This window comes from Bombina bombina, chromosome 3 (assembly GCF_027579735.1).
Source record: "Bombina bombina isolate aBomBom1 chromosome 3, aBomBom1.pri, whole genome shotgun sequence".
Taxonomy (NCBI): domain Eukaryota; kingdom Metazoa; phylum Chordata; class Amphibia; order Anura; family Bombinatoridae; genus Bombina; species Bombina bombina.
In genome coordinates, this window is record NC_069501.1 from 613,226,559 (window position 1) to 613,239,433 (window position 12,875).

Below are 12,875 nucleotides of genomic sequence, written 5' to 3' on the forward strand. Positions count from 1 at the left end.
AACAATTCTATTGGTCATCACATACACACCTGTCCAAGCAGAGAAAACAAAATAAGTTTATTCAGCACAGCAAAATATTGTTATTAAAATCACATTAAAGTAAATTTTTATGTAAACATCAGAAATTAATCACTGCATTGTAAAATATCTGAATGCAAAACAAATCTTTTAAAGGCATTTGTTCTCACCATTTGCATTGTTTTGCAGTCAAGTGACACCCCCAATGCAAAGCTTCTACAGTGTTCTTTACTTTATCTACTTTAATTAATTAGGGACACATTCAAATGGGAGTTTTCTCATATCAAGCAATCACTGCATAACATGTAGTGGGGTCAGGTTCTGACTTAAAACGAATGCACTTTAGACTGTCTAGGAGAATTTGAAAAACTAGTTTTCATATTTAAATTACAAGAAAACTGTGCAAAACAAATAATAAAAGTATACTGCAAAACTTTTCACTATGCATAATTAAACAGTTGGGACTAAATTACAAGTGGAGCACTAAATTAGCGTGCCTTTACATTGCGGCCTATGGGAACTGTGTGTTCCCAGTAAATATATATATATATATATATATATATTCTTATATACAGTGGGGCAAAAAAGTATTTAGTCAGGCACCAATTGTGCAAGTTCTCCCACTTAATGCACACTCCTAAGTCTTCACTTGACTTCAAAGCCAGCAACCTTTGGCTCAGTTCTATCCTTCTCTTTGCAATACCTGTACAAGTTCCATCCATGTGGCCCAGGAAATTTTAAGGTAAAGGAGAGAGCTGCAGAGCCAGGGGTATGATCTGAGGTCTGATATTAGTATAGAGCAAAGCTTGTTTTGGCATCATTTTTTTATTTATTATAAAATATTTATCCTGTATTAATTAACAAACCCGATTAAAGACCTAATTGCCTGATTACTTTATAGTATTACTCAAGCACAGCACTCATAAAATGTTGCCAGACCCTGCTCTATTTACACTCAATGTAGCAGATTTCCTTCCTTTAATATAACATCACCAGAGTCTGGATTTAATCAATAGCAGTGAGTCAGTGACTCAGACTGTGAAGATTTCATGAGCTTGATGACCCTCAAATGTAGTTTAAACTCTGTGGCACATTTTTCCATTTAAATGGTTATTTTTTTATTTGCAAACCTATATTATTTTACAGGTGAAATATTCATGCCCAGTAAATATGGAATCTATTTATTTTATCTATTTTCTAAGACATACCCTAAAAGCTGTGCTATCAGTGAGGCTATCCTGAGGCCTGTAACTACATAATACTGTCCTGTGCAAACAGTTTTACCACAGTTCTCAAAATAAAACTGTAGTCCATGTTAAGAATTTGTGTAAGTTGCTGGATGCTTTGGTTGGATTTGCTTTTATTTTAATTCATAGTTTTTTTTAAGATCTACATCATGTGAGGCTGGGTTTGCCACCTCAGCCATGTTTTCCTGGACACTTATGAGTTACACATGCTGCAGGGTGTGCAGGGAGGAACATGTATTGTGTTTCTGGACAGCACTATTCATATTCCTCCATGCCCACCCTGCAACATGTGTACATTATAAGTGTCCAGGAAAACATGGCTGAGGTGGCAACCCTATGTGAGGCCTCATGCTTTTTGTGATATTACTTCTGGCCTTTTCCCTCTGATGCATTGCTCCATAGACTAAATAAGGAAATAGTCACTGGACACTGGAGAGACTGGCTGAAGAGGCTGTTTGTGAATATACAAACAGTCATCTCTTCAGTGCTGCATCATCCAACTCTATAAACCTCTAGAAAGAACTACAAACCCCAGAATGCAGTGGGGGCACACTTTAAGTCCCACACCTCTAAATGCAACTGTTTTCTTTATTTATGTTTGTGTACATACCCCTGTGGCTTGGCTTTGCTGTAAGGGTCCAAAAGACATGAGCAGAGCTGTAAACCCTGCCTAACCCATTCTTAGTAGAAGGGGCATAATAGTACACTTGGCTGCACTTTGCTTGCAGAGGGAATTCATATTGATTGTGGCCTCTTGATACCACTATATAAATTTATCGGAACTGACATCAAAGTAAATCATTTGATTTAGTTCACAGGTTATTAAGATGCTCAGTGCCAGTTTTGGTTATATAGGGTAAGGCTGTGTCAGTATGAAATGCTGCTATTCAAGATGGCTGCTGCCTCTATATTATGCTGGTGACATGTTTAATAGCATACATTTCTCAACTCAAAGGAAGAGGAAATATCTGGAATGGTAGAGGAAGGTGAAGAGAAGGAAGGCGTTTTGTTGTAATGAAGATAGGGCCTTAGGCTCCATAGCTAATTTTGGTTGCCACTGACAATATCAATATGGTAGGCAAAAAAAATGTCATGATGTATTGATATCAAAATTATTACATATTTAACATATATGAAAACCAGCTTCACCATTATTTTTTTTGAGGTTTAAGGAAGCACTCTGAATGAATCAAGATATACTTTTTGCTTCCTTATAATGTAATTAAAGATGGGGGCTGTTTATAAAGCTCCAATAACAAAACTGCCAAACATAAGTGACTCTATGACCTTTTCTCCATAAATACTCCAGTTTGTAGAAAAATCAGTGTTGTATGTAGGAAACTTGCCTTGGAGTTTGGCCATTTTGTATGGAGATGCAAATAACTTGCCGTGGGCGGAAGTGACATCTTTTGAGAGGTGGATGTCAGTCAGGACCAATATATGATGTTAGCCCAGTTTGGAGGGAAGTACAATGATTACATGTTTTATGGATCAGGCACCTCTAGAACCAAACACTAAGATGTTACTTCTTACTGGTTTTGTTCTCTTTATTGTAAAATAATACCAGCATCAACCAATTGTAGGAGTAAATTATTTTTGTGGTCAGACTCCCCTAATGCAACATTGTTTTCTTTTAGTATTGTTAGAAAATACTATTTTATGTCATGAAAATGCATTTACAACAGTGAGATGATTGAACCAATAATGTGATTTAATGGTACGTGTACTTCTTCACAAACAAGCAGATCATTCAGAGATTATTGTAGCAAAGTGAGAGCAGGAAGTAAGTTACAGTAGAAAATATTTTAGGTTTCAGAGACTTCTTTTTTTGTCTACAACTTCATAAGACAGGATTAAGTCTTAAAGGTGCAGGAAACCCCCACATTTTCTTTCATGGTTTTAATAGAACATATAATTTTAAACAACTTTCCAATTTACTTCTATTATCAAATATGCTTCATTCTCTTGTTATCCTTTGCTGAAGAAACAGCATTGCACTACTGGCAGCTAGCTGAACACATCTAGTAAGCCAATCACAAGAGACAAATGTGTGCAGGCACCAATAAGCTGCTAGCTCCCACTAGTGTAGGATATGTGCGTATTATTTTTCAACAAGGGATACCAAGAGAACAAAGCACATTTGTAAATAGATGTGAATTTAAAAGTGTTTTAAAATTGCATGCTCTATCTGAATCCTGCAAGTTTATTTTTTACTTTCCTATCCCTTTAATGTTACTTTTTTTCTTTATTTAACAAATTCTTTAACCAAAAGGTTTCAAAATATCTATATTTTAAAATATTTTTGTTGTTGTTGTTTTGTTTCTATTTCATGTAGTTAATCAGAGTTGAAAACTACTTGCAAGTGTGTATCCCTTTAAATGAGAGTGGACCTTGTGGGGCCTTGCTTCACTAAACTAATTGAATTTTTTTTACCAAAAGCATGAGAAAAGAAATACGGATTTAAAGTGACATCCCAGTCCAAAGTGAAATGCACATAGACTAATTTAATTCTTAGATAGAAACATATTTACAATATACATACATTGGAAAAATGCTTCTAGTAAAAGTTATCACTGTTTTAATGTCAGAATGTAAAGCTTAGCTAGATATTCTTAGTGCACCAGCATTTTAAATACTGCAGCTGCTTATAAAGCTGGTGGGGTTTGTATCATATCAGCAATGATGCAAATTGAGTCATTACCAGATGATACAAGCACCTTATGTTCTCTAAACAAGTGCAGTGTTTAAAATGCTGGTGCTTGGCGCTTACTTAAAAGGACAGTATACACTCATTTTCATATAACTGCATGTAATAGACACTACTATAAAGAATAAGATGCACAGATACTGATATAAAAATCCAGTATAAAACTGTTTAAAAACGTACTTAGAAGCTCTCAGTTTAGCTCTGTTGAAAAGACAGTTGGAAAGCCCACTGCAAGTGGCAAATAAGACACTTTCCCCCCCTCCCCCTTCTTTTGCATATGAAAAGACCCTTTACACAAACAGGAGCAAGCTGGAGAAGGTAGCTGACGGTATTCAAATAAAACTTTGGGGCTTGGTTAGGAGTCTGAAAATCAGAGCAATGTTATTTAAACATAAGCAAAACTATATTTTTTTTAAAAAAAAAACTTCAAGGGCTATATAAATAGATCATCTACAAAACACTTATGCAAAGAAAAAATGAGTGTATAATGTCCCTTTAAAGAGCCATTATACACTCATTTTTTCTTTGCATAAATGTTTTGTAGATGATCTATTTATAAAGCCCATAAAGTTTTTTTTTTTTTTTAAATGTATAATTTTGCTTATTTTTTAAATAACATTGCTCTGATTTTCAGACTCCTAACCAAGCCCCAAAGTTTTATTTGAATACCGTCAGCTACCTTCTCCAGCTTGCTCCTGTTTGTGTAAAGGGTCTTTTCATATGCAAAAGAAGGGGGAGGGGGGGTGTCTTATTTCCCACTTGCAGTGGGCTTTCCAACTGCCTTTTCAACAGAGCTAAACTGAAGCTTCTAAGTACGTTTTTAAACAGTTTTATACTGGATTTTTATATCAGTATCTGTGCATCTTATTCTTTATAGTAGTGTCTATTACATGCAGTTATATGAAAATGAGTGTATACTGTCCCTTTAAGTACACTCTTGAAACAGCTATAGCTTCTACTATGAGTGAATGGTCACTCCTTTTGTATTATTATAATTAATTTTTTTCTTATGATTTATTTTTACATTAAAATGTACTTTTTTAATGGAATTATAAGAATTTATACTTTCTAATGGGAAGAGTGAACATGTATTAATAGATTGGGATTAATAATAATATACTATTTTTTTTTTTTAAATGATTATTATTAGTTTTATTGGGTATTGCTCTGTTCCCATTAGGAGATAGATAGCTCCTTATTACTGTGAACTTTTTACAAAGGCGTTTTTTTCAGGTGGTTAGATGGTGGGAGGAGCCTCTTGAAATGATATAAAGTTAAAGTGACACTGTACCCAATTTTTTTCTTTTGTGATTCAGATAGAGCATGACATTTTAAGCAACTTTCTAATTTACTCCTATTATCAAATTTTCTTCATTCTCTTGGTATCTTTATTTGAACTGCAAGAATGTAAGTTTAGATGCCGGCCCATTTTTGGTGAACAACCTGGGTTGTCCTTGCTGATTGGCGGATACATTCATCCACCAATAAAAAAGTGCTGTCCAGAGTACTGAAACAAACAAAAAACTTAGATGCCTTCGTTTTCAAATAAAGATAGCAAGAGAACAAAGAAAAATTGCTAATAGGAGTAAATTAGAAAGTTGTTTAAAATTGCATGCTCTATCTGAATCACAAAATAAAAAAATTGGGTTCAGTGTCCCTTTAAACATTGAGGAACTATAGTTCTTTTATGGTGTGTTATATTTTATAGCTCTTGAAAAAGACAGTTTTATCTGTTGAAACACTTTGAGAGCATTTCATTTTAGTAGTGGGTCTGTGATACTTGAAGTAATGCTGTAGTTGCTGATAAACATCACTGTTTCTGGTCTGAGATTCTTCAATAAACCTTGAAGTGGTTTCTACAGTACTTTGTCAGTGAGTACTTTCCATTTAGTGTTTGTGTTGTGTTTACAAGCTACACTGTTTTGGGTTTTCTACTCTACAGAGGTCCATGTGGATAAGAAGATAAAGTGGGTAAGTCCATCTGGAGTGGCCAGCTCCACCAATATTCTATCAAAGATTTAACACACAGCTAAGGAGAGGCTGAGGCTGGCTGTGGCCCACTCTTAAAGGGAAGTTATATTTTTCATTTTACCTTTTACTCACTTGCTTTTGTTTAATTCTTAATATTACAATAGCAATTATACTGAATTCCAAATTCCTATTTGTTTTGTCAAACTTTCTCCTCTGTATTAATATATGTAAAATAAAATTAGCCTCTACAAATATTTGAATAATGTGCTGCATTACTAAGGTTTTATTTGAACTTCTAAAGTTATATTTTGGGATTAACATTCTTGATCAAATGATTATTGTATCATCACCTTTCTTATTCCAATTACAGAACTTTTATAGTAAGTTGCCCTTAACAATAAAAAAGATAAAAATGATCCATTCCTCTTTAAGCCGTCATATGTCTATCCACCCAAGTAATGGAGTTTTACCTACCAGGCTGGTTTAGTTGTAGAGTACTCTTGCTCCACTGAGACAGTCCAACAATGGCAACCATCTTGGCTCCCAGGCTAGACCTCCTCTTTTTAGTTGTGGTGGTGCCGGATGCATCCGGTGTTCCTGAGTTACCCTTCTCAAGGTTATACATCTCCCCACTGATGCTGGAACTCCGGATGACATTCTTTGCCGAGGAACTGGCCTCCCCGTTAAACATTTTAAGGAGGAGGGATCTAAAAATTAAGAAATGACACTAGACTTTAAAGACCAGCACAATTTTTTCTAATTTGCCAAATATCACAAAATGGCTACTTATCATTAGATAATATTTAGAATATCCAGTACATAACTGAAAAAAATAAATAAATCCTTAATTTACAGAAAACAAAAGATTTTTTCTTGATTTTAGAAGTATTTTTTTAACTCCTCTTCCTTTATTAAACCAATAAATTCTCCATACTCTCCTACCTAACTGATCTATTAACTACTTTTTGATTTTGTGCAGAGTCTGTGCTTTATTCCATACTACCTTAATAACTCTTCTTTTAATTCTCATATAGCTTCTCCCTACAATTCTGTCTCCAAATGATTGTGTAAGAGCTCCCTAAAGCTATTTTTATAACTAATTTTAGAAATGTTTACTATAACCCCTCCCAAAATTGCTACTATAACTTTTTCTTTAAAATTGCACCGATAGCCTTTCCCTATAACAGCATTCCTGTCTAAATATATTATTTTGTTATTCTTACCTAGTGATTATCAACTAGGATAATAGTTTACCAGGGAGATTAGCTTACAATAGTTCCATATTTAAAATCACAGTATTACATGAATTGAGTCTTTGGGGGTGTCACAGCCATATAAATAATAATAATCAGGGATGTCACGACTTACCCTGGGAAAAAAATAAAATTGAGAACCACAGATCTAACCTTTCATACATTTGTTCAAACATTCCCTTCTTGCTATGCATGCTACTCGCAAGCTGATAACAAATATGTTATCACACTGATATACACATAAAACTGACAGCTGTATACTTAAGGTAAATGTCTCATTGCAATTTAAATTCAGACTCCCCCTCATGTATTATAGTGTGTGAGTTTGATATGTCACTAGTGGGTATGTGTCATTGTATCCTGTGTATGAGATACCAAACCGTGCCACTCCTCCTAAGGTGCTTGTTTCCCCCTCCATTCCATAATGCAGACGTGTTATCAGCTTGCGTGTATCTAATATGCTGTGTGGGAGCCTTCATTTTTGACTATCTATAATGGTTGTGTGTGCTACAACTAATTGCATTTGACAGCAATGTGATGATTGTGTTGGTGCTGTAACAAAGGGATAGGCAAAACATTTATCTAATGCCATTAACAGGTAAGGAATTCCTTAACTGAGCACAGGCTAAATCAAAATGACTGTGCTCAAGCAAAGATACCATCTAATCCTAATCTTTAAAGTCACTATGTGATTTATGTTATCTACTCTTTGTGTAGATCATTTGTTCCATATCTCTGTTTGCTTGAGGAAAACTAGCTGTATATATTGTTTATATATGCGGCCTCTGTCTGCACGTCAGAATCACTTCTGTGTGACAGGATCTATCTCCTGTGACAGATACACCAAAGTATAAACAATGCAAAACACAGCTTTTTACAACAGCTTAATTATCCATGATGTTGGCAAATAAATTACAGACAACTGGCAACATTTAAATATTTACTGTTATTATCAGATACAAAAAAAGACAGCATATCCACTCTGCATGGAATGTACGCAGATACTTATGGTTCTGCATTGCCTGGAGACAAGAGAGGTTTCTGTGCAATTTACAAATAAATAATATAAGTCCCCTTAAGCCCTAGGATGTATCATATTGCCTAGATCTAAATATGTCAATAGATTGTAATTTTGAGGGAAGACACTTGTTTCCAAATTTTACACAACCAGTCACAGCTATCAGACATAAAAAAGCAGAGCCTCTCACATAATTAAGAAGCTCTGAGCACGGTATAGAGAATAGGATGTTTTCTGGGTAGACTGTAACTAAATATGACAGCCTGCCACTTTCTATCCTCTCTATACACCACATCATATGATGCAGGTACTACTGCAGATTGTGTATCAGTATTCAGTGTGCACAACTCTTTCCTGCTTCCTATAAAGCTACCTGCCTACAAAGGAGGGGTCTCAGTGAGGTGTGAGCATGGTGCAGTAAACACCATGACCCACTAACACTAAACTACTGTACAGATGGATCGTTACTTGTCTTGTGTTTACAGACTGTCAGACAGATAGATAAATAGATAGATATATAGATGATAGATATGTAGATAGATGATAGATAGATAGATAGATAGATAGATAGATGATAGATAGATAGATAGATAGATAGATGGATAGATAGATGATAGATAGATGCTATATAGGTAGATAGATGATAGATAGATATATATAGATAGATAGATATAGATAGATAAATAGATGATAGATAGATGATAGATAGATGAGAGAGAGAGAAGAGATAGATAGATAGATAGATAGATAGATAGATAGATAGATAGATGATAGATAGATAGGTAGATAGGTAATAGATAGATAGATAGATAGATAGATAGATAGATAGATAGATAGATAGATAGATAGATAGATATAGATAGCTATAGATAGATAAATAGATGATAGATAGATAGATGATAGATAGATAGATAGATAGATGAGAGAGAGAGAAAAGATAGATAGATTATAGATATATAGATATATGATAGATAGGTAGATAGATGATATATAGATATAGATAGATATAGATAGATAAATAGATAGATAGATAGATAGATAGATGATAGATGAGAGAGAGAGAGATGGTGAGAGATAGAAAAGATAGATAGATAGATGATGCATAGATAGATACATAGATAGATAGATAGATAGATGATGGATAGATAGATATCATTTGGAAACAGGAAGTAAAAGGCAAAACTGATGTATTGAATGTAAAAAACATAAATAATAAACTGACAGAAGTCAAAACGTTAACTAATGTGTATATTGTGTCCACAAATTCTTTATTCTAATCCTATATTACAGTCAATCAACAAAGTAATTAAAATGGTTTTCTAAACTGTCTTGCCAAACAAAAAGTGTATGTGTGTGTATGCTGCTTGCATGTGTATATAGTAAGTGAAAAAATACTGTGTAACCGACAATCTTGCTGAAAAATATATTTAATAAAGAGTTGGGTTGTATATTTTATTTAAGCAGCAGGAGGTGTTAGACTTGATTTTACAGCACTGTGTGAGGGATCAATGAAATTGAGCAACTCTATGTTCTATCGATAAAAAGCAACTCTGAGACCAATTATAGGACCAGCTCAAGGAGCCAGCAGGGATTAAAAAGGAGGAGGGTGAGACACCAGACCTTAATTATCAGTAGCTTTAATGTAACCCCAGATCTTTTCACATTTTGTGTTTGCTGCGTTGTTTTTTTTACCTCAGCACATACTGTAGGTAACCACTGTAGTGAGGTGGGGTCTACATATATGTGAAGTTCCTTAGTATGACCCACTGCTGCATGTGGTAATCACAAGGATATCTAAGCTTTTATGTTTTGTACACGGAATGTTCTAATATTCTAATAATCCAGAATTACTCGTTATTTTTACTTGGCAACACTGTAGTGCTACAGAATAGACTTGTTGTAAATGCACATGTTAAAAAGGTTTTATTTTAGCCCATACTATAATTACTGACTGAGTGGAAATGGAGAACCCCACAAGTGTCTTGTGATCTAATGGTTAGCGTAGAGACCTACTTGTAGATCCCTAGCTATCTTTTTAATACAACTGACCTAATGAATTGTATTAACAATTATTTACTACATTCATGTATAGCAATACATAATATGTTGGCACACATAAAATTATTATTAATAGATAACCATAAAGGTCTCTTTCAACCCAAGCACAGTCTATTGCTTGTTTTGTTTTGTTGTTTTTTTTTCCTAAAAAATGTGGGTTTATAAATGTATTCACCTAATGTGGGTTACTAAATGTAGTTAACTACTTTAGAGTGCAATGATTGGCCACAATTTCGCTTTGGTAGATTTGGTAGAATTTCCCCAAGGAAAGTTCCTAAAGACACCTAAAGGATGGCAATCTGCCCTTAATTAAACAATCCAAATTAACAACAAATAGTAATGCAGAAGTGACATTACAAAGTAGAAATAATTTAAGGAATGATAGAAATAAATACATTGAATTTGCTTATTCCATGTAAAAAACATTTCCTTCATATATCAGGATATTAATTTGTTAATATACAGAAAATAGCACATACTACATATTTTTATCTATCTATCTATCTATCTATCTATCTATCTATATATATATATCTATTTATCTATCTGTCTGTTTGCCTGCCTGTTTGTCTATCTGTCTTTCTTTTGGTCTGGAAATTATGAACAGAATATTACCTAAATTATATATGCATAATAATATGTACATGAAATATTCACACTAAGTATATGACAATATCTAATAACTGATTATATCAATATATAATAAGCACACCAATACATATTAACCAAAATTGTCTAGAGATATGTTTACTTATAAGTACATGATAGACATACACATAGATAAATAGATGCAATGACAAGTACAGATATAGACACAGATACGTTATATTGGATTCTAGTAATAGACAGATTTGATGGCACAGACAGCCATGACATTTCACTGCCGAACTCCTTACCAGCTGGCGAGCAGGGTCCTGTTGCCAGGGAGGCGTGGAGAAGAACTGACAGAAGGAAAAGGCAAAGAGATCCCCCAACTTTGCCTCTCTCCCCCTTCTCTCCTCTCCCCAGTGAGCAGAATAAGGGCTGTGGGCATGGAAGGAGCAGTGCAGCATGGAGCAGGGCCAGCCGATGGCACCAGGGCAGAGAGAGGGAGAGCAGCAGCAGAGAGATACTGGGAGAGAGGTGGAGATAGACAGGGAGAGATGAGAGAAGAAGCTCTTAATCTTGTAGTGCTGAGAGAGACTGAGGGAGAGGTTGCAAGATTGCTTGCTTAAAGCGTCTCTATGGCAACCACAGTGACCCACTTCTGCAGTAGTCCAAACCCTGGATGGAGAAGCCTCCTTAACTTCATTGCTGCTGTAGATTGATGAGCAAAATATTGCTCCATCTCTGGCAAATTACAAGTTAATATAAAGGATATGTACATGCAGACACATATATAATCTGTAAAGACCCTAAAAGATAACATTAAGGGAGTTATCAATGTTCAGCATCAATTTTTACAATTTTGTCAATACATTATACAATATTTCAGCAGTTTTACTACTGGGTAATACATTTTTAAAGATTAATTTGTTTATTGAGGCTTTTAGTGTACATTAGTCACATAGAGGGGTCTAGTGGCCTTTTAAACATAGATGAGCTCTCTGCACATTGTTGCTTTTAAAAGGCTAAGTATAATAAAATAGTTTACCCATCATATAACAGTAGGAGAAGCTGTTATATAACACTAGGAGAAGTGTCTACAGGTAGGGGTTAGCAGGTTACATGAGACAAAAACGTTCTTTTTATTATTTGTATACATCTCTCAAATCATGCTCGTTTTGAAAATAAAAGTAGTTAATTGCTGCACGTATATATTTGCACAAGCTTTCCTTTCTTATATAGTATATGGTGCAGTCCTGCAATATGAAGTAGCCATCACTGGCAGCAGAAGGGTTAAAGCAGGCTTCATGTGTTTATGTAATACAGTGTGTTAGGTTAGACTGATGTCACTGTATTTTCTTGTCTGAGAGAACCTCTAGGAAAATGATTTTGATGTTGATTGTGTGGACTGGGATTTGTGTTTTATTTATATATATAATGAATTGATCTGCAAAAAGATGCACGCACATTAGATGCCTCCTTACCAGCTCAATTATGTTCTTTACACATTGTGGCAACAGTTTTGACAAAGTGTAAAAACAAAAACAAAAAAAAAAACATTCTTATGTGTTTAAAGTGATTCTAAACACAATTTTTTCATGATTCAGATAGAACATGCAATTCTAAGCAACTTTCTAATTTACTCCTATAATCAGTTTTTCTTAATTCTCTTGCTATCTTTATTTGAAAATGCAGGAATCTTAGATTAGGAGCTGGTCCATTTTTGGTTCAGGACGCTGGGTAGCCCTTGCTGATGGGTGTCTACATTCAGAATCATGAAAGAAAAAAATTGGGTTTAGTGTCCCTTTAAGCATTTTATTATTACACTAGTTTTGCACATAACTATATGTCTGACCCCTCAGATCAACTCAGTAGCAAAAATGCATGATTGGGAGCTAGCTGAACACATCTGATAATCCAGTTACAAGTGGTATATGTGCAGCCACCAATCAGCAGCTAGCAACCACTAGCTATTGAGTCTACAAAGGTATTTTGCTTTCTAACAACTGATACCAAGA

General features: G+C 34.6%; 1 protein-coding gene across 1 annotated transcript in view; it reads right to left on the reverse strand.

The window, feature by feature from the left end:
• Positions 1–12,875, reverse strand: part of RIMS3 (regulating synaptic membrane exocytosis 3) — a 255,806-nt gene that overhangs the window by 174,347 nt on the left and 68,584 nt on the right. The window contains exon 2 of the mRNA XM_053704814.1: positions 6,418–6,650. Within this exon, the coding sequence (XP_053560789.1) occupies positions 6,418–6,634 (217 nt within the window). The 5' untranslated portion in view covers positions 6,635–6,650. The remainder of the gene's footprint in view (positions 1–6,417; positions 6,651–12,875) is intronic.